This window comes from Fomitopsis serialis (assembly GCF_022376445.1).
Source record: "Fomitopsis serialis strain Sig1Antser10 chromosome Unknown B0H18scaffold_27, whole genome shotgun sequence".
Taxonomy (NCBI): domain Eukaryota; kingdom Fungi; phylum Basidiomycota; class Agaricomycetes; order Polyporales; family Fomitopsidaceae; genus Fomitopsis; species Fomitopsis serialis.
The window spans coordinates 137,930-164,797 of NW_025954987.1; the positions used below are offsets into that span (position 1 = coordinate 137,930).

Below are 26,868 nucleotides of genomic sequence, written 5' to 3' on the forward strand. Positions count from 1 at the left end.
CAGTGCTCTCGACTTTTCGGGCCTTCGGTGCTGTGACCACCTGTGACGGACTCATCAGTGTCGTCACACAGCGGGTGACAGCGCCACCGATCTCAGCCACCTTCAGCCACTGCACGGTACACGTGACCTTCAGTATGTAGTGGAGGAAAAATCGTCATTTTTCCTCTTCCTCTTCCTCTTCACCCGACCCAACTTCTCTGGGCGAGCGAAGAGGAAGACGACCGCCCGTTTCACGCACAATCATGGCCCTTTCTAATCCCACTACCAAAATCGGCGTCGCTCGACCTGTCCTCGCTCGTTCAGCCAGCAACTACCCCAACGGTCTCCCCGCACCGCCCATTATTCCTTCGCAAAACGATCAGGCCACTTCAGAGGCTGTTCTCGAGCTCGCGGATGGAACCGCTTTCCGCGGCATCAGCTTCGGCGCGGAGGGCAAGAGCGTGGCTGGAGAATGCGTGTTCCAGACCGGTGAGTCCAAAGACGATCGTCTGGCCTCTCGTCCTTCACCAGCCCGCGCGTCGTCGTGATGCGCTCGTGGTTTATGTCGCGATGCCATCTTCGCAACAAGGGGCTGTACAAGCGCTTTTCGTGCACTTAGACGCGTCAATACCCTTTGACATGCGGAACCCGATGCGTGCATGTCCCCTCGAACGCGTCCCCACCACCGGTAGACGGGTCGCGCACGGCGCGCAAAACGCGATCTACTGGCGTTACGCGAGTAATAGATCCAGATAGCAGCTGCTGATTTGTCGAGCGGCGCGTCGAACCCAGAAATTCACTAGATCTGGACGCGCGCCATCCCGACCAGGCCAGAGCCCGCCGTCCTGCCGAGAATGGGAACTAGGCCACCTGGACCCATGGAGGCTACAGAGCGAAATACGATCTCGATGTCGTATGACCCCATGCTCTGTGGCATGGGTCGGGCATGGGTCTTGTATCTGCCAACGTGGAGTAAAATGGCGAACCTCTCACGGGCCGTGTATGTTTTGAAGAGTCACGCGGGAGCAATGAATCTTCGAGCCTTCAGTTGTGTCGCGATAACCGTCACATCGGTTGTGGCTACCAGGCTTTGATGCCCTTCGGGCATAAGTCGCGGCGACACACAGTTTCCTCGTCCATGGCGCACTGCCACCCATCGAGCTGCTGTACGCCTCGCACCTTTCTGAGAACGATTGAACCGCGTACTATCGCTCGCTCCCCGGGATAATCTGTCTATGTCATAAATATTATTTGATGCTGACTTGGAAACGACAATCGCAGGTATGGTGGGATATACCGAGTCCCTCACGGACCCATCTTATGAAGGCCAGATCCTCATCCTCACCTATCCTCTCATTGGAAATTACGGTGTCCCCCCTCGCCCCAATACGGGTTCGGTCGAAGACATCCCTCTCGATTTCGAATCAGTGCGCATCCATGTTGCGGCGGTCGTGGTCGGATACTACTCGGAAGACTACAGCCACTTCCTCGCGGGCTCGTCTCTCGGTGCATGGCTCAAAGAGAGCGGTGTGCCTGCTATCTACGGGGTCGACACTCGTGCCCTCACGAAGAAAATCCGGGAGCAGGGCTCCATGCTTGGCAAGGTCCTCGCCCAGCGTGTAGAGGCAGCCACCGCCTCCAACGGACTCGTCATCCCTGGGCGCGCCCGCCTCGCTGGATCGGCGCAGGAATCGCGCGCACCGTCTCCGTCGAGCACGGGCAGCGGAAACTGGCGCGAGGAGTTCTCCGACATTCCATTCCGCGACCCGAACGGTGAAAACCTCGTTGCCGTCGTGTCAGCCACGGAGCCTCGCGTATACAAACCCGTCGTCGAGCCGCGCATGCATCCCACCCTGCCGAGGTCACTGCGTGTCATTGCCGTCGACGTCGGCATGAAGTTCAACCAGATACGCTGCTTCACGCACCGTGGGGTGGAACTGAAGGTCGTTCCGTGGGACTATGACTACTTGTCGGAGTCCGAGGAGCCATTCGACGGATTGTTCGTGTCCAACGGCCCGGGCGATCCCACTACTGTGAAACCCACCATCGCCCGATTGGCGAAGGCCATGGAGAAGGCGGACCGGCCGATCTTCGGTATATGTCTGGGCCACCAGCTGTTGGCTCTCGCTGCGGGTGCGTCAACGTCGAAAATGAAGTACGGCAACCGCGGTCAGAACATCCCTTGCACGGACGCTCTCAGCGGTAGATGCTACATCACGAGCCAGAACCACGGTTTTCAGGTGGACACGACGACGCTCCCTGAGGGATGGACAGAGCTGTTTCGCAACGCCAACGATGGCAGCAATGAGGGTATCTACTGCATAGACAAGCCGTTCTTCTCCGTGCAGTTCCACCCGGAGTCGACCCCTGGGCCCCGAGACACGGAGTTCCTATTCGATGTATTCATCCAGAACATCATCGACTGTGCGAAGACGCAGACGCTCGTTCCCATTTCTATGCCCGGTGGGAAGAAGGAGGACAACGAGAAGCGCGTCCCCCGCGCGAACGTACAAAAGGTGCTCGTCCTCGGGTCCGGCGGTCTGTCCATCGGTCAGGCGGGCGAGTTCGATTACTCCGGCTCGCAGGCCATCAAGGCCCTCAAGGAAGAGGGCATCTACACTATCCTCGTCAACCCGAACATCGCCACGATCGCTACGTCGAAGGGTCTCGCAGATAAGGTCTACTTCCTGCCGGTCACGCCCGAGTTTGTGCGCAAGATCATCAAGTACGAGAAGCCCGACGGCATCTATGTCACCTTCGGTGGGCAGACCGCACTCAACGTCGGTATCAAGCTCAAGGACGAGTTTGAGGCGCTCGGCGTCAAGGTCCTCGGCACGCCCATCGACACCATCATCACCACCGAGGATCGACAATTGTTCGCCAGTGCGATGCTCGAGATTGGGGAGCGTTGTGCCCAGTCTAACACGGCGACGACGCAGGACGAGGCTGTTGCGGCTGCCAGTGTTATCGGGTACCCGGTCATCGTGCGTGCCGCCTACGCTCTGGGTGGTCTCGGCTCCGGGTTCGCGCAGGACGAGAAGCAGCTCAAGGCGCTTTGCAGCAAGGCATTCGCGACTAGTCCTCAGGTTCTCGTCGAGAAGAGCATGAAAGGCTGGAAGGAGATTGAGTACGAAGTCGTCCGCGACTGCCGAGACAACTGCATCACGGTTTGCAATATGGAGGTATGCCGTTCGCATTTCCCATGGCAATCATGCAGCTGACTTCGATGTCAGAACTTCGACCCGCTCGGTATTCACACTGGTGATTCTATCGTCGTAGCACCCTCGCAGACCCTGTCCGACGCGGACTACAACATGCTGCGTACGACGGCGATCAATGTCATCCGGCACCTCGGCGTCGTCGGAGAGTGTAACATCCAGTATGCGTTGAACCCGATTTCGCGAGAGTACTGCATCATCGAGGCGAGTTTGCAGCAACGTGCATGTCAGACTGTGTGCTAATGCACTCTCCAGGTCAATGCCCGTCTTTCTCGTTCGTCTGCTCTTGCTTCGAAAGCTACTGGCTATCCGCTCGCCTTCATTGCAGCCAAACTTGGTCTCGGGATTCCTCTCAACGAGATCAAGAACTCAGTGACGAAGCTTACCAGCGCTTGCTTCGAGCCCAGTTTGGACTATGTTGTCGTGAAGATTCCTCGATGGGACCTGAAGAAGTTCAATCGCGTCAGCCGGCTTCTAAGCAGTAGTATGAAGAGCGTAGGCGAAGTTATGAGCATAGGTCGGACCTTCCAGGAGACTATCCAGAAGGCCATTCGTTCCATTGATGACCAGTTTAATGGGTTTTCCAAGGTCTGTCATAACGTTGGGTGTCATGAGATGTGGGCTATAACAAGCTGTTTTAGAACGACTTCGTCGAGGACATCGACGAAGAGCTGATGAACCCCACCGACAAGCGTATCTTCGCCATCGCGGCTGCCTTCCATCGTGGCTACAGCGTCGACAAGATCTGGCAAATGACGAGCATCGACAAGTGGTTCCTAACTCAGCTGCTGTCGATCTTCAAGATGGAGAATCGCATATCGTGAGTGACAGCAGCGAAAGCCGTGGCATCAACTAATAACTAATAAAATCCGTAACAGAGAGCTCACTATATCCAACATTGGTGGCGCCGTTCTTAAACAAGCTAAGCAGCTTGGCTTCTCCGACCGACAGCTAGCCATGTGCATGGGAAGCACTGAACTTGCCGTCCGCCGTCTTCGTCAAGAGACCGGCGTCATGCCTTACGTGAAGCAGATAGACACTGTCGCTGCGGAGTTCCCGGCTTACACGAACTACCTCTACACGACCTACAATGCTATCGAGCACGACGTGACATTCAACGACCGCGGTGTCATGGTCCTCGGTTCGGGTGTGTATCGTATCGGTTCCTCCGTGGAGTTCGATTGGTGTGCTGTTCGTGCTATCCGGACGCTCCGCGACAATGGACTTCCTACTGTCATGGTTAACTACAATCCGGAAACGGTCAGTACAGACTACGACGAGGCGGACCGGCTCTACTTCGAGAACATCAGCTTGGAGTCTATCCTCGATATCTACGACACCGAATCGTCTCGTGGTATCGTCCTGTCTATGGGTGGACAAACCCCGAACAACATCGCACTCCCTCTGTACAGGCAGAATGTCAAGATATACGGGACGTCGCCGGAGATGATCGACACTGCGGAGAACAGGTTCAAGTTCTCTCGTCTGCTCGATGAGATCGGTGTCGACCAGCCCTCATGGAAGGAGCTGTCGAGCTATGAAGATGCGCGGGCGTTCTGCGAGAAAGTCGGGTATCCTGTGCTGGTCCGGCCGTCATATGTCCTCTCGGGTGCCGCTATGAATGTTGTCTTCAGCGAGAACGACCTCTCCAGCTACCTGTTGCAAGCGACGGCCGTATCTCGCGATCATCCGGTTGTGATTACCAAGTACATAGAAGGCGCGAAGGAGATCGAAATGGACGCCGTGGCTAAAGACGGCAAGATGATCATGCATTATATCTCAGAACATGTCGAAAACGCAGGAGTCCACTCCGGCGATGCCACCCTCATTCACCCGCCGCAGGACTTGGATCCGGAAACAGTTCGCCAGATCGAGGAGGCGACCGCGAAGATAGGCAACGCTCTCAACGTCACCGGGCCGTTCAACATACAGTTTATCGCCAAGAACAATGAGATCAAGGTCATCGAGTGCAACCTGCGCGCTGCTCGCTCCTTCCCCTTCGTGTCCAAGGTGACTGGTGTTGACGCGATTGAGATGGCTACGAAGGCCATGTTGGACTTGCCAGTCGAGCCGTACCCTTACGTCGGGCTGCCGGCCGATTACGTTGGCGTCAAGGTGCCGCAATTCAGCTTCAGCCGTCTGTCAGGAGCCGATCCAGTACTGGGAGTAGAAATGGCGTCAACGGGAGAAGTTGCGTGCTTCGGCAAGGACAAGTACGAGGCGTACATTAAGGCCCTGATCTCGACTGGCATCGTTCCACCCAAGAAGAACATACTGTTCTCCATCGGTGGCTACAAGGAAAAGATCGAAATTCTCCCGTCAGTGCAGAAGCTACATGCTGCTGGATACAACATTTTTGCCACGTCAGGTACCGCGGACTTCCTCACAGAGCACAACGTTCCATGCAAGGTATGTAGATGATTGTCACCCATCAGCCTGTGGTCTCATCAAACGCCTCCCTGTTCAGTACCTCGAGACTCTTGCAGAGGAAAGCGAGCAGAAGTCTGAGTATTCCTTGACTCAGCACCTGGCCAACAACCTAATAGATATGTACATCAACCTTCCATCGAAGAACCATTACCGTCGACCAGCTAGTTACTCCAGCAAGGGATACCGCAGTCGTCGTATGGCGGTTGATTTCGCTGTCCCGTTGATCACGAACGTCAAGGTTGCCAAGCTCCTGGTGGAAGCTTTGGTTCGCCGGTTGCCTCTGGACGTCTCTCCTGTAGATTCGAAGACGTCGCATGAGACGTACACGTTCACCGGTCTGATCAACATCGCCACTTTCGTGCCCGGTTTGACCCTTCCTGGGAACTTGGACTTCTCAGATGCTACTCGTGCCGCTATTGGAGGCGGCTTTGTCACGACCCTCGTCAACCCTGTAGGCGAAGGTAACAGGATCATCGATATTGAAACTCTCGGTCGAGCGCGTACCAACATCACGGGCTCTGCGTATTGCAATTATGCCCTTGGCGTCACTGCGACAGCCGACAACACGAAGTCCTTGGACGATGAACTTCAAGCAGATGTTAAGTCACTCTTCATTCCTTTCCGCTACAACACCGCGGATAGCCCTGTCTCATCTCTCGCCGAGCACTTGACGTCCTGGCCAGTCGACAAACCTATCGTCACCGATGCCAAGGGGTCGGATCTCGCGCCCATTCTTCTCGTAGCCGGCCTTCAAAACCGCAGCCTACACGTTACGAACGTGCAGAGCAAGGAAGACCTTCTCCTCATTTCCCTCAGCAAAGCGAAAGACTCGAAGGTAACCTGTGACGTATCCGTGTACTCGTTATTCTTCTCGCGTGCAGACTACCCCTCAGCGACGTGTCTCCCATCGCTGGAGGATCAGAAAGCTCTCTGGCAAAGCCTCGATGTGATCGATGCTTTCTCCGTCGGGACCGTGCCGTACAAGCTCGCGCAGGAGACTGGACAAAGAGCAGCTGCGTCGTCTGGCTTGGAGGAGTGTCTTCCCCTCCTTTTGAACGCGGTAGCCGATGGTCAGTTAACCATGGACGACATTCGCCAGCGATTACACGACAACCCCGGACGCATTTTCGGGTTGCCCGATCAAAGCCATACGAGTGTAGAAGTCACCGTCGGCCGGAAGTCCCAATACCGGAACAAGAAAACATGGTCTCCGGTGGAAGGAAAACTACTCAACGGTACAGTCGACAGAGTACTCGTGCATGGCCAGACCGTCTACCTGGATGGCGAGGTCACTTCCGAACCCTTGGGTAGGGATATCTCTGGCGCTTCGATAACCCACGCAGTCTCGGAGAGGCGGATGTCCGTGACTGGATCAAGACCTGAAATCATTTCTGCTGCGCCCAAGGGAGCGGATGGATCCGCTCAGTCTATACTTCCCTCTTCTACCGTAGCTCCCCTCCACGGACCAGCGCCACCTGCGTTCATCCACCATGCTCCTCATCCCGCATTCCATCGTCGACACATTCTTTCTGTCAAGCAGTTCAGCCACCGTGACGTACATGACCTATTTTCGCTCGCGCACGAGATGCAGTTGCAGGTCGAACGCAACGGCATCCTCGACATTCTCAAGGGCAAGGTTCTGGCCACGATGTTCTACGAGCCGTCCACCCGTACCAGCTCGTCCTTCGACGCGGCTATGAAGCGCTGTGGCGGCGAGGTCGTCAGTGTCAACGCCGAGATGTCCTCCGTTCTCAAAGGCGAGACACTTCCGGATACGATTCGGACATTAGGCTGCTACGCCGATGCCATCGTGATTAGACATCCTGACGTAGGCAGCTCTCAACTGGCGGCGAAGTTCTCTCCCGTACCCATCATCAACGCTGGTGATGGTATTGGCGAGCACCCGACCCAGGTATGTGATCTGATCACTCTGTTCACATCTATTGACTTAACTATGGACAGGCTCTACTGGATGTCTACACCATTCGTTCTGAGCTTGGAACGGTGAACGGCAAGACGATTACGCTCCTAGGCGACCTGAAGAACGGGCGCACTGTCCACAGCCTGGTCACCCTCCTGTGCCTCTACTCCGTTCGCCTCAACTTCGTGTCCCCGCCGTCGCTTGCGATGCCCGCCCACGTCGTCTCAGCCGCGCGCCGCGCAGGCGCACACGTTAACGTATGCGACTCGTTGGAAGACGTCCTGGGAGAGACCGATGTGCTGTATGTGACGAGATTGCAGAAGGAGCGTTTCAAAGACGACTCAGCATGGATGGCCGTAAAGGACGCGTACCGGATCGATCACGCTCTGCTTTCGCGAGCAAAGGAAGAGATGATTGTCATGCATCCCTTGCCAAGGGTAAATGGTCGGTGCTGCGTTCCCCTGACTTGTTGCCTGTCTGACGCAGTCCATCATTGTAGAAATCGACCCAGAGGTTGACTTCGATTCTCGTCGCGCCGTCTACTTCCGACAGATGCGATACGGGCTTTTCGTAAGTAATGATCAAGCCATCCTCCACAATCACTCCTGAATTCTCTTAATATCCAGATTCGCATGGCCCTCTTAGCCAGCGTGATGGGCTAAAGCCTTTTCAAAATATCGGGCTTGCGGGCTACAACCGCTCAGCGCTCAGCGCTCAGCGCTCAGCGCTCAGCTGCAAGCATCACAACTAACAAAAGTATACACGGATTATAGGGGAAGATCGCAATGACGTGTCGGAGCTTTGAACAATGTATCTTTAACTCGACCATAATGACAACTCGAGAGGTAGAACAACAATGAGTCGTACTTGTAGCACTAACACTAGGACAATGCATGTTGTTTCAAGGTGATTGTCGAAGTCATTGACGCTGTGAATCAGGACATGGTCAGGTGAGTTCGTGGCATGCGAAGCGTCGCCACGGTCCGGCCACACGGTGTCCTGTGGCTCGTGTCCTTCGTTGCTTACTTTGCCTTGCAAAACCGGCTGCACTGGGGTTTGAACAGATCGCGTGCAACAGTGGGTAGGCTTGCACAGCGGGATACACAGTAAGTACGCGTTTCTTTATGATCCTAGAAGTTGTTGACTGGCTGGCAACTCGAAGAGTACTACTTACAGTCGCTGTGTAGTATGTCAGCCTATGACGCATTGTTGTCTGAAGCGATGCGATCACTGAACGTGCGTCGGGCAGACGTGTTCCATGTACTCGGACTACTTATGCTCACTCTGACGGACAGATACGCTCCAACAATTCACGCTTAAAGGAGCTTGTGCAGTTGCACATCCCGCCTGGATTTGCCTATATTTCATACGCTCTTCGCGTGAAGCGCTTGCTGAAAGAATAGTCAGGTTAAGGCCACGTACATGTCAGCGCGGTACTTCAGCTTCAGGCCTCACCTGTTCAGCAAACAAATAATGTACAGATGATTGTGGCGATTTCATTCACTGCACTGCATCGGCACGCCTCTTCCTCAGTAGGCCGACGCAAAGGGAGTATGACTTATTCGTGCAGATATTTTACGGACAGCAAGTAACTGGTATCAAACTTTGGCGTACTACTACATGGCGATTAATGTTATTGTGCTTCTTTACATATACCACATTGGGACGGGTCATCGTCGCGGTCCAGGGCGATATAAAATGCGTAGGATTTGACCCAAAGATGAGCAGTACCGCTCGAGTTTGGAACTGTAGGGAGTTCCTGCAGGCCTGGGGAGTTCTGCCAGGTTCCTTGTGAGGTCAGCCGTGGCTGACGATGATTACATATGCAATGATCGATCGGATGATTCAGCGTTGAACGTTTCGGGACTTGGTGGACCGCCGTCGCGAACTTGAAGTCCACCAGCATCACTGGCAAGTGAACAGCGTCGTAGTGGACACACACAGAGTAAGCCCTGACTCACACACTCTTCGCTACAACGACACGGACTGAATCGTTCCAAGGATCAGTATTAGCCGATTGAGTCGTCTCCGTCAGCCGCCACCCCGCTAGTACGGCGCATATCCCGACGCAGGATATCCAGGAAGGCGTTCAAGTTGTCCACGTCTCCTCCTAGCACAATGGATACATCCCTAGCGCAAGTCAGGCGAACACTTCCTGTCGAGGTCCTCGAGCTCATATGTCAAGACATCGAGCAGAACGATTTCCCGCCCGTCCTGCGAGCCAACAGCACGCTCTACAGCATCGCTGTGCGAGTTCTGTACCGGAATATCCCACAGTTGCCGGTAGCACGCTCGATCGCTTTTCTGAAGGCCATGGATCGTAATACAACACTTACAACGTTCGTTCACGACTTATTTGTCGACTGGTCCAGCTACCATGTTACCGGAAACCTCCTTCGTCTACTGCGGCGCGTCCTCCGGCAGCTCAAGAACCTACGCTTCTTATCTATCGAGCTCTCCCCTCGAGACAACTTGGCCAGTCACGCGTGGATATTCGTCGACGGACCATACAAGTTGCGCACATTCGCGACATCTACGCGCTGCGATAACGCTCTCGCGCACGTACTGGAACAACAACCGCTTATCTACGAGCTGTCGCTCCGTGGATTCCAGACAAATCTGCCATTCCGGCTCTCGTCGACCGCGCTACCTCGACTCAACTCCTTCCGATGTACCCACGCTGACACCTCTGTGATCACAGAGGTGATCCGAGGCCGGCCAGTCGAAGGCATCTCCATCTCGCTTTTCGCGGATGAGGGGTTTGAACCGCTGGACACTCTTCGGCTAACGAGCACGCCGCTCAAACGACTCACCCTTATGGCGCTCGACGAAATCCCAGCCACGAAGATACTCACACAAGTGGCGATGCGGGCCAGCCAGCTTGAAGCGCTCCATATCGTTGTCCTACTATCGCACTATACGTCTGTATGTCGCCCATTCCATGCCATCCTATGCTTTCGCAATCTCATAGCTCATGACCATTGACAGGAAGGCCTCATGGAAGCGGGTCCCATGCTGTCGAGTTTCAAGGAACTCCGCTATATCACCGTAATGGGCGGCCTTGGAGTGGATCTCACCAATGACCAACAGATCGCGAAGGAGTGGCACAAGCATTGCAAGACACTCAAGACCATCATTCTTCCAAAGGGCCAAGTGTGGTTTGAACGCGACGGAGAATGGGGTTGTTGTCTTTGATCGCGCGTGACTTTCAGGACTCGCTTACGAGTTAGTCGCATAGGCCGTCACCACAATCTACCGCAGTTCCCTTGTGTCAGTATATAGGTTTTGTACACAGACAATATCTTGGCCCAATATACAAGTAGAGGAAATGAGGGCGGGAGGAAGTGGATACTTTGATGTCAGTACTTGGAGTGAGTTTATACATCCGGTGCGTCTCCCTATTCATTACCAAACGCGTTGACATGAGGGAATCTCACGACGTGAAAGGCGCACCTCTCGCATGAATGTCAACATGTGGCAGCTGATATACCTTTGACAAAGCCTGCGCCAGCATACGCGAACAGATACTCCCACTTGCGTGCGAATACCGCGAACTCCATCGGATCGCGCAGCGATGGATGCGTTTCCGCAACAGCGTCTTGTTGCACATTGCTCTTGAAGCGGCGACCCCACGTCCGGAGGGTACGAGGATAGTCTGCAAGCACTTGGAATGTCAACATCGCCGAGACATGTTATGGCTGCTTACGCGCTGAGTGGTTCTCAACGGTGTGCAGCTTCAGCCTGCCTTGAGTGGTCTTGTTGGCCGCATCAATCAAGGCCGACGCGCTCGGAAGAGCGGAGTTGGGCCAGATGTACCGCCGCATGAAGTCCTCAGCTCTGGACATCGTGAGTGAGAAGGGTACGCACGGAAGACACAACGATCGCGCTTACTGATACTCGCTGTACCGATGCTCAGGAAAAGTGCTTGAGCTGATAACGGCGGTTGCGTTGCGCGTCTTCAGAGCGAAGTCAACGAGGCGGAAGTAAGTGTTGTAATACTTCCGGTCGTCAATCTATCATGAGCGCGCCAAACTTGCTACTTAATGGTTCTTTGGTACTTCTTACCTTAGGTCCGACGTGTTCTATCATCTCAATGCTTACCAGCGCATCAAAAGCGTGCTCAAAGTGTCGCGGGATATCTCGATAGTCAAGCAGGTGGACGCGGATGCGAGCCTCCAAGCCGGCCTCCCTGATTCGTTCTTCTGCGAGCGTCTTCTGCTCGATAGACAGCGTGAGCGTGTCCACCTCGCAGTCATATGTCGAGCAGCCTGATTTTAGGATAGGTTCAGATATCGAGTCACTGGGATTCAAAGCAATCTATCCTCACTTCAATCGAGAGTGCCCCCCACCCAGTACCGAACTCGAGCAGCCGATGCCCTGGCTGAAGGCGTAGTTGACGGAGGACGTGTTGGATCTTGCGGCGCTGAGCTGCCTCTAGATCACCGGCAGTAGGGCCAGACGCCAGGTCTCCACCGACGCCGCCTTCCCCGTCGCCCCACAGCCCACAGGAGTACATCATCTCCTTACTCAAAAATGCCTTGTCAAGCCAATGTGAGCCGCTACACAGGGATGAAAAACAGTAAGCAGACCTTATACATGTCGTTGGATAAATCATAGCTCGCAACAACATTGAGACGGGCCCGGGAATGCGTTTGGCCAGCGAACGCATTCCACACCCCGGATACGGCGGCGATAGTCTTGTTGTATAGCCAGGAAATATTTGAGAGGCCGGATAGATTGTCGATGAACAGCTGTAGTTCGTAGATTCGATCAGTGAAGGCAGCAGAGGAGGCGCAAACAACCATGCCTCTATGACTGCCTGTAAATCGTCCACTCGGACTTCCCCCATCATGAACGCCTCACTGACTGGTCAACCCCCGGTGAGCACCTCGTCTGGCTTGTCGTGCATAGTACTTACAGCCGAGGTTCCCAGATCTACCCAATGATGTTCATCACGTTGGTTAATGATCTCGTTGCTCGGCTTGAAGGGCGTTAAGACTCACAGCAGGACTCGAGTCCAGAAGTACTCGTCCACCACGCTGATGCGAACATTGTCGCGTCCCTCGCTAGGCCGGCCGAAGGGGACAACCTTGCCGCCCTCTTCAATCTCTATACATCCCACCTTGACCGCGCCCTGCAGAATATCTGGATCCACGCTCTGGCTGATAGAATTGATATCAATGGCGGGGGTTCGGGACAAGTCGCATCGACGTACCAATGTAGGTTAGCCATTGGCGAGGGCTCGACAGCATCGAGGGAGGAGGGAGGAGCGGACGTTTCCGCTGGGAGATGTTTGCTGAGTAGTAGTCCGGGGCAGCCGAGAGAGACATCTTGAGCAGTAGACTAGTAGATGAGCAGGAGGGGCGGAACGGTGAGTGTCAGAAAATTGGGAGGGGAATCGGAGGCAGCTCTCTGTATTTGTCCCCACTGGCAACCGGAGGTGTGTACATAGAATCGGAGACAGCGCACCCATGCAGATATGGCTGGCAATGCAGGTGGAATGTCGCAGCATCCAGAATTGATGAATGACCAGATGACTATAGCTTCAGAGAATTTTAGGTGACGGTGTCTAAGAATCGACATGTGGGGCAATCAAATGCCGACTGATGAATAGAAAACGGACCTGTCAGGTAGATAGAGACCGTTTTCTGGAATTGGTAATGGAAACATCACCTGTTCTGACTGTGTTTTCACACACTGTCACAGTCCGGTTAACTGGAGCGACCGTGCATGGCAACAGAAGGGGCATTGAAAGCCAACGTCGAAATCGTCGTACACATTTGTCTGACAAATCGGGTATCAGTATCGGGAACCCTTAATGTACTGTCTACATATGCACGATACATTCGACTGCACAATTGCTGCGTACCCACCAGATTCGAGACGGCAAGAATCAGAGTGCTGCCGTCAACAAGACCATGACACTGGCCACTGACGAGATACGATGAAAAGAATGTGGTCAAATTCAAAGTGCGTACATACCCCCCCTGATCGAGACGAGTTATCCAAACGCCCTGATGCGAGTTATCTTACGGATCATAGGACGAAGATGAGGGCAGTCTGAGTAGCCTCCGAAGGAGGATGGCTACGGCCGTCCGAGTCGGCGCGGTGACCTTGGACCCGGGCCAGAGAAGCGCACGTACTTATTCGATATGTGGTATCGACGCGGTTGTCAGTCATCATTGGCTCTCCACTCAATGACATGAAAGGTAGGCGTGCTCACTCTTTCCATTATCTTTGATCTGCTCGAGTCAACACAGTGAATTAAGGGATGTCCTTGTCCTTACTAATCTCTTCAGGCGGCGGATAGCACTGCCCATGCCTTCAGGCGCTCCTAGGACGTTGGAATATCCGACGTCTGATTTGATCCTAGGGCATATGTATGTACTGTCTTCCAGCGGTTCAGGGACTATGACTCGGAGTAACGACGTTTCCGAGTCGGCGTGGCACGACCCCAGATCGATGCATTGACCAGAACGGCGGAACTTGGAGGTCTAGCGCCACCGATGTAGCCTGAGGGGGATCTACACAGATTCTATGAAGAAAAGTGAGTAAGGATGCCACGTCGCTTCCCTGAACACTGTAGCCCTAGTAAAGGTGCAGTACTTACTGCTTCTGTTCTCGATCTCTCAGAGTTGTACGGTTTCATTTACATACGTCCTAGGTGACCTTTTCTCCGTGAGATTGGAAGTGTAAGCATTTGTTCAGGTTCTCCGCGTCTGCAGGAATGAGTGTAATCGTACTCACATGATGGTCATTGGTGAACTTGAATATCCCTTAAATGACCGGTCCCAGCTCAGTTCTGCCGATTCCGAGTCCACAAGCGATTGCAGTCGGCTGGCGATCTTCCCTTCCCTAGACTTCTCGCCGTCTATCGCCGTGAAACTCAATGGATCATCGAAATGTACGGCGGACAAGATAGTGTTTTCGTTTTTCTCGCGGTTCCGCATACTTTTGAAAAGCGCTGTAATTCCGCTGGACGTGTGCCAATCGAGTGGCTTCTTCTTCGTAGGTTATCCGTGTGCGGCGATACTAAGTGCAAATCTCGGAGCAGAATATGTGGCATGTGTGTACTCACCTTCTCCGAGTCCTGACTACGTCTCTCACGTCCCACTATATCCGGTCTCCGTGCGTTCACTCACGGGGATACCGCGGGGGACTCGTACAGCCTGGAATATGGATTACTCCGCGAGGTCAGATCCATGACTTGGCATGCCACCCAACAGCTCTGCGCTTGTAAGTGAATGCCAGACAAGGGTTTGCCCTGTTTAAAGGGCCCAGTCGCCAGGCGAAAAGCACTACTTGCGGTAGGTATGTAATACAAGCTGGAGGAGGCTGGAGGATGCAGATGAGTCCGAAGAACGAAGTTGCATTCAATGTCTTCCGCGTAACTGGCAAGACAATCTTGTGTAATTTTGTCCGGACTGCACACTTATGGTTTAGTGGTGTAGTTGGTTATCACGTCCGTCTCACATGGAGTGTTTATCACGGGAGGTCTCCGGTTCGAACCCGGGCTGAACCATTTTGCTTCATCATCCAGTGCATCGTTCTCCCAATGCCAGATATGTGTCTTGACGTGACAGATCGGGATGAGTAGCGCTCGATCGACGAGCAACTTGGAGTCTACTGGACTACTCCCTACGTAGTACCACCACTAGGGCCGAGTGTCAAGATTACCCCTCTGTCTCAGTAGTTTACCAGTCAACTTATCATCGCAAGAATGCCTCTTCGGCGGCCGGATGTTAGTGGAGCTTGCTTACTTGCATCCGCGCGCCGCGCACTAGTCGGTGCAACTCAACTCGGCCGAACGTATTCAAGTTCTGCCACCAACAGTTTGTTCTTATGAAGTTCATCATTGGTGATGTCCCCGACCATGCAAATCCCAGGCGCATTCGTCATGCGGAACATTTCAGAGAGGTGAAGAATGGAGATGTCGTGGATGCGTTCGACCACATCATTGTGTGGGACGATGATTGTGTGACGGCGGATCTGGTTCAGAGGTGAGTGAGGTATCCGCCCCTGTGACCTGTCTGCTACACTGTTCATGACATTCGTTCAGGTGGCGCATGATGGACGACCCGTTGTGCGACAAGGCGCTACAGACCGTCTTTCAGGCCTCTGGATCAAGCGTGGGGAAGGAGCTTCTCGCATGTTTAGAAGAGCATTCTGCTGAGCACCCCAGAAGACGCCGACGGTCCCGTACATGCTTTCCTTCGCGAAGTGTCACAGCATCCACCGGCGGGCATCCAACTCACCGGCAGTGAAGCAGATCTCGCTCGAGAGCTTTTCCTTGACAACAGCATAGAATTCAGTCAAGCACTGTTACATTACAGTCTTGCCGGCGGCTTCGCCAGGTGAGTGGGCCTCGCTCTTATAAAAGGTCCCTTCTTCAGGTGGGCCGAGAGCTCTGACGATAAGTCATCAGCCCTCGCATTACACGGACCCTTCAAGCCGTTTCCTACCTCGTCCCACACTCTAGTAAATCTCGCCAGGAGGCGAATAGCGACGCTGCCTCCTTGGCCGCATCTCAACGCATTACCGGTGCCTCAAATGAGCGTACCTTCATCCGGCTCTTAGAAACATTCCAAATGGTATTGGATGTCTTAGACTGCACAGCCGCGGCCCCTCATACAGGCCATCACAGTCCTCACTCGCTCACTGATTCAAAGGAGAGAGACGCTCGTACGACGTATCTCGAACCGGGCGGATACGCTTGGCGATCGACTGTCAATGTCCGATTATTGCACGGCATAGCTCGTATGCGTGTTCGGGAGCGATGGAGAAGAGAAGGGGAGAAGATTTGATGGCAGCGACCGTGCCCATCAACCAGGAAGAGCTGAGCGGGACGTAAGGACAACTTCTTTGAGTAGCATTTGAACCTTGTTTACATTCTCTACAACAGCCTTGCAGCGTTCTCCACCATCCCAATCTGGTGTCTGCACCGTCTCCACGTCCATCCCTCAGCTGAGCATGTCCGTGCATACCTTGCTCTCTGGCGGCATGTTGGCTTCTACCTGGGCATAGACCCCTCCATCATCCGGCGACATTTCTCATCGCCCATCACCGCCGACAAGTTCATCGTCACCACAGCAATGCATCTCTTCTCGACGGACGACCCCTCGGACGCTGCCGATGCCCCGACCATCCCCATCCTGCGCGCGGTCTCGAACCGCGCTCCGATGTACAACTCCTTCGAATACAACTGTGCGCTGACGCGGCACATCCTGGGACCCTCCTTGTCTGACCGGGTAGGCTTACCCCCGACCCTGTTGCGCATGTCCATCCGGATGCATACCGCGCTCCTCCTTCAGCGCATCCCGCACTGGGTGACGCACTACTATCCTCGCAAGGGGTGGACGGCCAAGAGGAGGGCGGTGCTGAAGGAGGGCGTTGCGCTTAGTGTACGATGGAACCTCGGCATGCGCAAAGTGTCCTTCCGTCCGAGGACAGACGTGAAGAACGACGGGATCAAGAATGGGAGCAACGAGGGTGAAGGCGGCGAGATAGCGGCGGGCGTCCAGGAAGCGGAAGCGGTACAGCTGGACATCGCTGGTAACCGCCGCCTCGCCCGGCAGTGGCGCGAGGTGCTGGCTGAGATGATTGCGGTCTGCGCTGGAGTGGGTATTGTCGGCGTTGGACTTACCTGGATCACTGTCCGCTTCCTATGGTCTCGGTGGTAGATGAGGACTCGTCTTGGATCGTCTCGTATGTCAGCCTTCGTGATTCACTTTAGATTGACTGTAGAACTTACGGCCCCAATATAGTGCTGGCGTATGAAACATCCAAGGCCCTATTCGTGGAATGCGTGCTAGGAGCTGTACGCGGTCACGTGAGATGTCTTCAATACCGCGACAGTCTGAGCGCCACTCGACGCGACGGCCACGAAGGTCGTGCGCATGTATATCAGTCTCACGCAGACAGATAATACAATTGGTCAAGTGGATAGCTGTGACTAGGGAGATAACTCACCTAGCTATCACAAGTGCCAACGTCTCTTCCATACTTCATGCGCGACGCGTCGAGTATGAAAGAGGGTTTGGCTCTTGTAGCATTGTGCTTGTAGAAGAGGGCACCTCATGAAAGAGACAAAGAACATGAAGCTCGCGCCGAACACGCGGCAACGAGTGGCGGACGGTGGCGGTTCAAGCGCAGGGGGCTTACGCAAGACGTGGGAGAGGTGGCCCGCCTCAAAGCGTGCAACAATGGGCCCCGCGCCACATGCGCAATTAGGCCACAGGTTCAAGTTGCGTCTTGTTTGCGCTTTGCTCCGTTCACATTCACCACCACTTCAGCTCCTGAGCACCGACCTGACCCATCCTATCCAACCCCCTTTTGCTGCTTTGACCATGGCAAAAGGCTCAAATCACCACCGATTACCACCGGTACGATCGCTGGACACACCCCGGTCCAGAACAACATCTTCTTTCCTCGACCGTCTTCCTATGCGGTCCCGACAGGATGGGAGCCGTATCCGTCAGGGGCCCCACCAATTCTGTACACGCAACGCGTGCTAGGGCGCGCAGGACCTGTTTCTCCGCCAGCATCTCGGGGCAGTGGTCCTCAGTTCAGTGTCGCGGGGGCATCAGCATTGCAGGGCCCGAAGGAGCTCGCCTCCGAGTTCCTCTCCCAACGGCACACAAAAGCAACGGACGAGGGGCCCGTGGCCACAATTCGACGGAAGACCTACCCGGCGGAGAACAACGTCCGACAGTCGCTCCCTGCTCCCTCCCCGCGACCCTCGACATCAGCCCCGACAAGGGCCACAACGCGTCGACTTCGCAGTCGACTCCTACATCTCCGCCGCCGCCATTCTTTGCGGAGGATTTCTTTCGGGGTACATCATGTGCCCCGATCAATGTGGACGATGACCCACAACCTACACCGAGCGTTGTAGGGCCCAGTGGAGGAAAGCGGACCCGTGGGGAGTTCGCGCGTAGGATCTTGGAGGATTCAATGCCTCCATCAGCCAGGACAATGGGCCGTTCCAATGCATCCTTAATCACGACAGTTGCTCCTGCAGTGTCCAGCCGAGACAGGCACCTACTGGCCGCAAACGCAAGCGGACGAACGCGGAGGGGGACTGCGATGCGGCGCCATCGTCCAGCGCACCCAAGTCCTCCACCAGCAACCGAAAAAGGAAGCGCGTAAAGAAGGCTGTTCCGGCCAAGGCGGCAGTGTTCCCGCTGTTGCTCAGGCATCATCGCCGGAGCTGCCACCACGGGATTCGTCGACCCCAACGACGAAGGATGTGGAGACGTCTACCGCGATTACAGCGGAATCGTTGCCGGCGAGACCCGCAACCGCGCCCCCTCAGGTGTTCTCTCCCGGTCCAGTCGTTGCCGCTGTGGAAGATCCACTCGCTTCACCCATCGAGAGGGGCCAGCCCGAGCCCGAGTCCCCAGCCGTGAAATCCACCGGCTTGGATGCAGCGCCCCCGACTGAAGCTGTGGCGCCGTCGGTCGCGAAGCGACCACAATCTACTACGCCTCCTGTTGTTGCGGCGAGCCTCAATTTCATCATTGGTGAGTGCAACTGCCTCGACGTCCTTGATTGCATTCCGACTCTCGCTCAGGTACGCCGCCCTCAGTGGAGCCTGAGGACGACCTCTGCGACTTGTTCGGCGATCCACTCGACGATGACTCCGTTTGAGCTACATCTTGTGATTGTGAGATTCCTACGTAGTACGAGGTAGTGTCCAGGTACTGTTTATTCTTCTTCATCCAATGTCTACCTTAGATTCAACCGCATCATATACCCAGCACTTCATCTATACCCAGTATACCAGCATCCATATATACCTCGCATTGTGTTCATACAAAATTCTACAGTAATCAGTCATTCAGTGCCGGCAACATTACTGGTAGAGGCGGACACTGTGCCAGCGATCGACTCCGCAATGCACACCAAGGCCCATATGGGTGATGCTGTCCTGCGCACCCCGGCCACTTCGATGTTCAGCGTCAAAATCGGCCACGTCTTGTATACAACGTATGCGGTGAGGGCACGTCGTTAGCCAGGCAGGATCAGTGGGTGCTTTCGATAGCGGCAGCTGCATGATAGCCTGCTTTTCCAAGTCTTGAAGTTAGTAGCAGTCTGGGGCCGTATCATCTTTGGTAGTACGCAGAGCGAGCGCACGATGATGCATTGCTTAAGATTATCACAATCCGAGTACAAACATGAGTGGCGATTCGAGACAAACAAATGTGACACATGATACAGTGTGAATGATATGAACGGTGCATCCAAACCGCTCACAGGAAGAAGCCCTTGAAGTCCCAGAACGTACCCTCTACCGCCATGCGCGTCGCCGTCAACTGCGCCACCCTCACAAACAGGGTTCCATCCAGCACCTCCGCACCTCGAGCAACTTGCCTCGAACGAATCAGGCCCGCGTCGCCATACACCTTCGAGTAGTGCAGCAGCGCGCGCTGCACTTTAGCGACGTGGTCGTCCGGGTGCACGAGCGCGCCCTCGACAAGCGCGAGCCACGGTTCGGCGTCGTCCCTGCGGGCGCGAGGGACGGCTTCGGGATCGTCGGCGGCACGGTGGCGTTGAGGGACGTGCCGGCGTAGAACTCGCGGATGTTGATGGCCTGCCTGCCGCGCGCGATCCACCAGGACAAGGCGGTGATGAAGTGCTTGCGTAGAAGGAGGATGCTCGAGCCTGGCGAGAGGTACTCGACCAGCGAGGGCATGAACAGGCTCGAGGTCAAGACGTGCATTCTGTGGGAAAGGGACGGGATCAGCTGGGGCATTCCATTGACGGGGATGTTGGAGCCCTACGAGAAGAAGTCCGCGTTGAAGTCACTGCTCGCGCTCCAGCCAGTGACACCGTATAGCAGGACGCTCAGCCAACTCAGCTCTTCGATCTTCTGGTCGAGGTTCGCACCAACAGGGAGCCACTCCTCCGTCCACGCCAGGAGGGGAGCCGCAAGCAGGTCCGCGACCTTCTCGTAGTACTCCAGGGCGCCCGTGGGGTCCATGTGCGGTTTCAGGCCGAGCGTGGTCACGCTGAAGCGGTCGTCCTTGAGGATACGCGCGATGATCTCGAAGGCGTGTACGCCCGCGCTGGCCTTCGGAGGGACCGCGGGGGCTGAGGAGTTCAGGAGGAGGTTCGAGAGCTTCGCGGAAACCTGCGAGACTGTACTCGGCACTGCCTTCGACAGTGTTGCGAACTCGGATGAGGGGAAGTACACCGTAACCTCGAGGGGGTGGCACGCCGTCTGCGCAAGACCTACAACATGATCAGTGAGAATCGGCAATGCGCACAGGAGGGAACGTGCTTTACCTTCTGCGACAAGACCAAGCAAGCCAAACTCAAGGCCATAGCCGACGTAGATCATGGGGTGATAGATGCGGGCATAGAACCGGCTCAACATGCCAGGCGTCAGCGCATCGCCATCGTCCGTGAAGTTCGCCGCGTGCGAGAAGACATATTCCTCAATCGTTGCGCCCGCGCCCTTCTCCTGGAGCACACCGTAGAAGTGGTGCAGGTACGCGTCGTAATAGCTGGAGACAGATGAGGAATGGCGGTTAGTGGAATGTAATGAATGAATGCCAGTATGCGAACCTGCGATCACCAAGATGCTCATTGAAGTTCTCCTTTGTGATTTTTCCCGGCGAAGCGGCGTAGGGGCGCGTCATGGGCTCCTGCGTCTTGAAGATTGCATTGTAGAGCGGTGCTGCGCCACCAAGTGCATAAACCGCGAGAAGCTGGTGTGAGATGTGGCTGAGACGGTCACATCAGTTCTCGACAGGAGCTGCAGTAATAGACCGAAGGACACACTTGTGGAACCCTTCATCGTTGATAAAGGCATGACGCTGCTCATGGTTCTCCTTAAGGGTTTTAGTCACAGCGAGCTTCGTTTCGTATGTGATGCCTGGAAGGCGTTCGGGACACTTGGTCGACGGCGGAGGCGAGGGAAGGGGGAAAAGCGCGTCGAGGTTGCTATCGGTCATAGCGATCTTGGGTGTGGGCTGTGATATCCCTTGACAGATGGCTGGAACGATGTTAGCTGTCGATTGGACGAGCGTGGCTATCGCAGCAGCCTTTTATACACGAGGAGCACAGCTTCTTCTTGCTCGCCCAGGAACATCGAATGCATAGATCGATTGTGCTGACCCGGAGCCTGACACCATCAGCTGCGTTCTTGGTATGATGGGGCAGCAACACGAGCACGCGATGTGCGTAATGAATCACAGTCAGAGGCCGAATGGTGCGGCACATCTGTATCGAGTGGAGACTATAGGCAATTAGAGGCGTGTTCGATGTGTACTAGGGTGTGTCATAGCACTGTCAGCCCGGATGCGTAGCCGTTATGTGGTAACTCGCGGGAAGCATGGGCTCAAGTGAACGTCACGAAACTGGTCCAAGCAGGTATACACAGAGCTCGAGGTGCAGCCCAGCGCGGTCAAGACTCACGACGCCCACGTTGTCTGACCTCCATCCGCCTAGCATCCCTCTGTGGCCGGATGAGTGCGGTCATCTTGAGGATAACAGCGGAAGTTGCAAACACTCCTCATTCGACCTGTGCAGAGACTCCCGAGAAAGAGACAGACAACTCACAGCAATAGATGTGCTCGCACAGCGCTGGTGCCATCCGACGCCGTCGGCTGCACACTCCAGGTCAGCTGTCGACTGTCTCCGATGATATCCTTGTCGTCAGGCCAGTTCCCGTCGGGAAATTCGCCCAATGGCCATGGAAGGTTGTAGAGACTAGACGTTCGGTCAGACGCTCAGTCGTGGTTCAACTTCGACTAAGATTAATCTACCTAGACGTTCGGTCAGACGCTGCTAGGTAGTTAGCTACTGAACGTATTGTATAGTATGTGTGCGGGGGCTTACCTCAGTCGTGGTTCAACTTCGACTGAGGAAAGAGGGAGAGAGGCGGAAACGGACGAACCACCCCCGGCGGTATGTCACGTGCACGGTGGCGGAGATCGAGATCGCGGCGCGACCTCAACACTCCTCCTCGGCGCGAATGGCGAGAGAGACGACGGGGGGTACGTGAGGTACGTAAGGGGGATGTAGCATCAAAAGGTGTCGCATGTATCGTAGGTATCGCATGAGGAAATGATATGAGTCCATGAGGGAACACTATGAAGTGAAACAGAGACCGTAGTGAAAGGCGTGTGGGATCGTAAGGATATGAAGAGCGGGTGACGCGAAAAATATGCATGGCGAGATGAAAGAGAAAGGGAAGAAAAGACTCCTCCTCTCGAGGAACTCCTCCTCACCGTGAAGACTCCTCCTCGCATGGAGGCCGGAGGCCCATAAGACCACGCAGCATCTGGAACGGCTTCCGTTCAAGAGGTTTCGTGAAGGCGTCGGCGACATTGAGATGGGAGGGGACATGCTGGATGACGATTCGTTTGTCCGTCACCACCTCGCGCAGATAGTGCCATTTGATGTCGATGTGCTTGACGCGAGAGTGGAACGTAGAGTCAGCGGAGAGAGTGATCGCGCTCGTGCTGTCGACGCGCATGAGTGATGCGGCAGGCTGGGAGAAGCCGAGACCGTCCAGCAAGAAGCGAAGCCATACCCCTTCCTTCGCCGATTCGGCAGCCGCGATGTATTCAGCCTCGGTAGTGGACGTAGAGACGGTGGGTTGCTTGCGCGCCGACCAAGAGATAATGCCGGAGCCCAGGTTCCAGCAATAGCCACCGGTAGAACGCCGAGTGTCGATGCAGCTGGCGTGACTCGCATCCGCGTACCCATTCAGATTGGCGACATCGGCGCCGCCGAGGTGCAGACGGAAGTGCCGGGTCCCCTTGAGGTAACGCACAACGCGTTTCGCAGCCTCCCAGTGGATCTCGGCGTAACAGTCGAGGAATTGGCTGAGATGCTGGATGGCGAGGGCGATGTCCGGACGCGTCCCGATGGCGAGGTACATTAGACAGCCGATGAGAGAGCGATAGGGCAAGCGAGCGGCGCGTTCTTTTGCCGCAGGCGTCTTCGGAGAATGCTGAGCGCGCGAGAGGCGGAGGCCGGCTTCCATGGGCGTAGAGACCGGCGCGCAGTCGGGGCCGTCGAGACGAAACTGCTTGACGATCTTGTCGATCAAGGCAGTCTGCGAGATAGCCACGGACCGGCGAGCGCGATCACGGTCAATTTGAATGCCGACGCAGAAACGCGCCTCACCCAAGTCCGCGATTTTCCAGACACGACGGAGGTCGTCCTTAAACTCCTCCTTAGCCGCAGCCGAGCTAGCTGTCAGCAAGAAGTCGTCGACATGGACGCCGGTGAGAACAGTGCCCTTCGCCGACTTGCGGTAGTAGACACAATATTCACAGGGCAAACGCGTGAAGCCGATGCTCAGCAGATGCGCGTTCATCGTGTCATTCCACGTACGACTGCCCTGCTTCGTCCCATAAATACCACGCACCAGTTCCCAAACCCAATCCTCCTTGCCCGGCTCCTCGAAGCCGTGCGGCTGCTCCATGTAGCAGTACTCGTCCTCGGGAAGGATCCCATAGAGGAACGCGGTCTTCACATCAAGCTGCTCTACTTCCCAATCGAGGGAGGCGGCAAGGTGGAGGAGAGCGCGGAAGGACTCCATGCGCATGGTAGGTGAGGAGGTCCGGTTGTAGTCCTGCCCGTAGACCTGTTGAAAACCCTTCGCGACCCATCGAGCCTTGAAGCGCACCGGGTCCCCGTTCTCATTACGCTTCAAGCGAAAAACAGGTTTACCCTTCATGACGCGACGCCCGGCCGGCACCTGAGCTCGAGGAATGAGGCGGTACACGCCCAGGTCCTTGATGGACTGCAGCTCATCGCGCAACGCGGCACGCCACTCCTCGCGAAAAGGCGACGCCTCTGCCTCGGCCAAAGTGGCCGGGTCCCCAGGATATTCAACGTTGAGTGGCAACACATCGTCCCCGGCCAACGCCGCGAGCACAGACTCGACGTCCGGCGTGGCGTCGACGGGCGGGTCACCAACAGCGAAGTCGGGAGGGGGCGCGGGAGCAGCATGCAGTAGCCCCAGAGGGGCAGCGACTGCGCGCGACACCGGAGAGGCCGGGGCAGGAATGCCCGAGGAGGAAACCCGGCGAGGCGCCGCGGAGCGTATCTGGCCCAGCGTGCGGTCCAGGCGCGAGATGAAAGGGACACCGTCCGCGGCAGCCTTCTTCTGGGTCAGCAGAGGCAGACGCGAAGATCGACGCACGGGAGCGAGAGGCGGCGGCACGGGAGCGAGAGGCGGTGGCACAGGAGCGAGAGGCGGCGGCACAGGAGCGAGAGGCGGCGGCACAGGAGGCGCCTCAGCTGGCAGAGGCGGAGCGGAAGGAAGAGAGGCCGGGGCCGCATGGGTGCCAGACAAGGAGGGAGGCGGCGGATCATCGTCGAGAACGTCGAGAGGCGCAGCAATGGGAGACACAGCCTGAGGAGACATAGAAGGCGCGACCTGCGCGACAGGCCGTGAGGCCGGGGAGGATAGTGTCGGAGACGTCTCGTGTGATTCAATGAATGCAACATGGAACGACTCCACGACCTTGTGAGTCGCGCGTGGTACAGCCGGTAGGTCTTCGAGTGCTGCCCGTAGCCGATGAGAACACACTCGACGGAGCGTTCATAAATCTTAGGGTTATGCCGATTCTGGATGAGCACGAAGGCCCGACAACCTATCTCCCGCAAATGCGACAGGTCCGGCTTCTTCTTATGCCACATCTCATACGGTGTGACACCTGGAGGCAAAGAACGAGAGGGGGTGCGCACCGACAGGTAATTAGCGGTGACGAGAAACTCGTCCCAACGGTTCGCCGGAGCAGCAGCCGCCAAGCGCATCGCCCGGGCACGGTCCATGAGAGTGCGGTGGAAACGTTCAATACGACCATTCTGAGCGGACGTGTGAGGCGCCGTTGTGCGCCATTGAGAACCGCGGCCCTCGATCCATGCCTTGAAGTCGTTCGACAGAAGTTCCCCATTGTCAATCTGGACGACGCCCAGACGCTCGCCCGTCTCGACCTCGCGAGCAAGGACCCAAGCCTTGAATCGCTCGAGGATGACCTTGGATGGCACGGGGATGGCCCAGGTGTGAGACGTGAAGTCGTCGAGAATATTCATTGAATAAAGGTTCCCCAGAGCGGAACGAACATCCTGCTGCCCTTGTACATCTACGAACACAGTGCCAAGAACCCGCTTTGCTTTCTCCCCCACTCGCACCTTAGGAACTGCAGTTCTGGTCTGTTTACCAAGAATGCAATGTTCACATTTTGCAGGTGGAGATAGGACGATAGGCATACCTATAGCGGATCCGAAGCGTGCCATGTCGTGAATCGTACGATGATTGACATGTCCGAGGCGGCGGTGCCACACATCGAGCGTCGGCACACGGCCTGCATACAAGGCATGTTCGGTGGAGGGAGAGGCGCCGTCGAGAGAGTAGAGGCGCTTGGACGTTAAAGTACCGGTAGCGATGACAGCCCCGCCCGGTTTGAGAATGCGAACACCGGCACTAGAGAAGAGCACCGAGTAGCGAGCCGCAGACGCGCAGAGAGACGAGATGCTGACGAGCCGAACAGTGGCCTGAGGCACATAGAGGACATCCTCGAGAAGGATCGACGCGCCGCGACCGATGTGCAGGCGTACCTTGCCGACGCCGCAAGCGTAGATAACCGATCCACTCACCCCACGAATGCCGCGAGGAGAGATAGGGCGGAGGTCATGGAAGTCGGCCTTGCGAGGAGACAAGTGCGTAGACGCGCCAGAGTCGAACACGAAAGGCTCAGTCCCTTCAGTGGAGAGACGACGAGTCGTCGTAGGCACCGGCGCCACTGAGAAGGCGGTAGGGTCGGCAGGAGCGCGAGAGTGGGTAGACCAGTTGAGCGAAACCGACTCCTCGTCTTCAACAGAGACCAGGGACTCATACTCAAAGAGGTCCGCCGGGACAGAGACGGAGGCGAGCCATTCCGGGGACGTGTCAGTCGCAAGCCCAACGAAGTCAGTCTCGGAGGTGGTATCCGCCGAAGACGGTTCCGAGGTCGATGTGGCCGAGGGCGGGACCGTACTCAAGAGATAGGCGTGGCCGGTCTTGCCGTCAACGATGTACGCGCGACCTTGCTTGTCGCGGTCGGGAGCGTTAAAGACGGCAGGCTTACCAGGACCCTTGCCCTTCCTTTTGTTTGCGAGCACTTCCTCGCGACGACCCTCCATGCCGCCACCGGGGGCCCAGCACTCCGGAGCAGTATGCCCATTCGGGCGCGGGCACTTGGCGTTGGTGCAAGTCTTCTGCGATGAGGTCGACTTGCCTGGCTTGGAATAGGCGGCGAGAGCGGTGGCTGATGAGGACGCCTTGCTGTCGGTGAGGATTCGCTGCTCGAGGTC

General features: G+C 55.9%; 6 protein-coding genes and 1 non-coding gene across 7 annotated transcripts; 5 read left to right on the forward strand and 2 right to left on the reverse strand.

Annotated features, from left to right (window-relative positions):
* Positions 1-177: 177 nt before the first annotated feature.
* B0H18DRAFT_1210592 (carbamoyl-phosphate synth) lies at positions 178-8,281 on the forward strand. The gene is made up of 10 exons (XM_048036383.1): positions 178-468; positions 1,261-3,161; positions 3,213-3,401; positions 3,453-3,785; positions 3,839-4,017; positions 4,076-5,606; positions 5,665-7,539; positions 7,590-7,992; positions 8,048-8,118; positions 8,175-8,281. Exons 1-10 carry the CDS (start codon positions 243-245, stop codon positions 8,208-8,210), a joined length of 6,744 nt encoding a protein of 2,247 aa, XP_047894247.1. The 5' UTR covers positions 178-242; the 3' UTR covers positions 8,211-8,281.
* A 1,385-nt stretch (positions 8,282-9,666) lies between these two features.
* B0H18DRAFT_954312 (uncharacterized protein) lies at positions 9,667-10,743 on the forward strand (the record flags this gene model as incomplete). The annotated part of the gene is made up of 2 exons (XM_048042258.1): positions 9,667-10,473; positions 10,537-10,743. 2 exons carry the CDS (start codon positions 9,667-9,669, stop codon positions 10,741-10,743), a joined length of 1,014 nt encoding a protein of 337 aa, XP_047894248.1.
* A 272-nt stretch (positions 10,744-11,015) lies between these two features.
* On the reverse strand, positions 11,016-12,878 carry B0H18DRAFT_1118411 (cyclopropane-fatty-acyl-phospholipid synthase; the record flags this gene model as incomplete). The annotated part of the gene is made up of 10 exons (XM_048033786.1): positions 11,016-11,203; positions 11,255-11,385; positions 11,440-11,561; positions 11,614-11,816; positions 11,905-12,085; positions 12,138-12,299; positions 12,365-12,414; positions 12,467-12,483; positions 12,552-12,693; positions 12,764-12,878. The coding sequence occupies 10 exons, from the start codon at positions 12,876-12,878 to the stop codon at positions 11,016-11,018; spliced, it is 1,311 nt and encodes a 436-aa protein (XP_047894249.1).
* Positions 12,879-14,984: 2,106 nt separating this feature from the next.
* B0H18DRAFT_t87 lies at positions 14,985-15,070 on the forward strand. The gene has a single exon. It is a non-coding gene; the product is annotated as a tRNA-Val (tRNA).
* Positions 15,071-15,390: 320 nt separating this feature from the next.
* On the forward strand, positions 15,391-15,853 carry B0H18DRAFT_1118412 (uncharacterized protein; the record flags this gene model as incomplete). Its single annotated transcript, XM_048033787.1, has 3 exons — positions 15,391-15,548; positions 15,608-15,677; positions 15,731-15,853. The coding sequence occupies 3 exons, from the start codon at positions 15,391-15,393 to the stop codon at positions 15,851-15,853; spliced, it is 351 nt and encodes a 116-aa protein (XP_047894250.1).
* A 471-nt stretch (positions 15,854-16,324) lies between these two features.
* B0H18DRAFT_1118413 (uncharacterized protein) lies at positions 16,325-19,197 on the forward strand (the record flags this gene model as incomplete). The annotated part of the gene is made up of 6 exons (XM_048033788.1): positions 16,325-16,395; positions 16,451-17,165; positions 17,960-18,250; positions 18,307-18,481; positions 18,576-19,070; positions 19,121-19,197. 6 exons carry the CDS (start codon positions 16,325-16,327, stop codon positions 19,195-19,197), a joined length of 1,824 nt encoding a protein of 607 aa, XP_047894251.1.
* A 602-nt stretch (positions 19,198-19,799) lies between these two features.
* B0H18DRAFT_954315 (uncharacterized protein) lies at positions 19,800-21,506 on the reverse strand (the record flags this gene model as incomplete). The annotated part of the gene is made up of 6 exons (XM_048042259.1): positions 19,800-20,052; positions 20,109-20,270; positions 20,331-20,781; positions 20,836-21,056; positions 21,118-21,276; positions 21,334-21,506. The coding sequence occupies 6 exons, from the start codon at positions 21,504-21,506 to the stop codon at positions 19,800-19,802; spliced, it is 1,419 nt and encodes a 472-aa protein (XP_047894252.1).
* Between the last annotated feature and the right edge of the window lie 5,362 nt (positions 21,507-26,868).

Coding starts and splice junctions, on each gene's coding strand:
- B0H18DRAFT_1210592 (XM_048036383.1), top strand. CDS start 243: ATGGCCCTTTCTAATCCCACTACCAAAATCGGCGTCGCTCGACCTGTC. Junction 7,540..7,589: donor TTGGCGAGCACCCGACCCAG/GTATGTGATCTG, acceptor AACTATGGACAG/GCTCTACTGGATGTCTACAC. Junction 7,993..8,047: donor TCCCTTGCCAAGGGTAAATG/GTCGGTGCTGCG, acceptor CCATCATTGTAG/AAATCGACCCAGAGGTTGAC.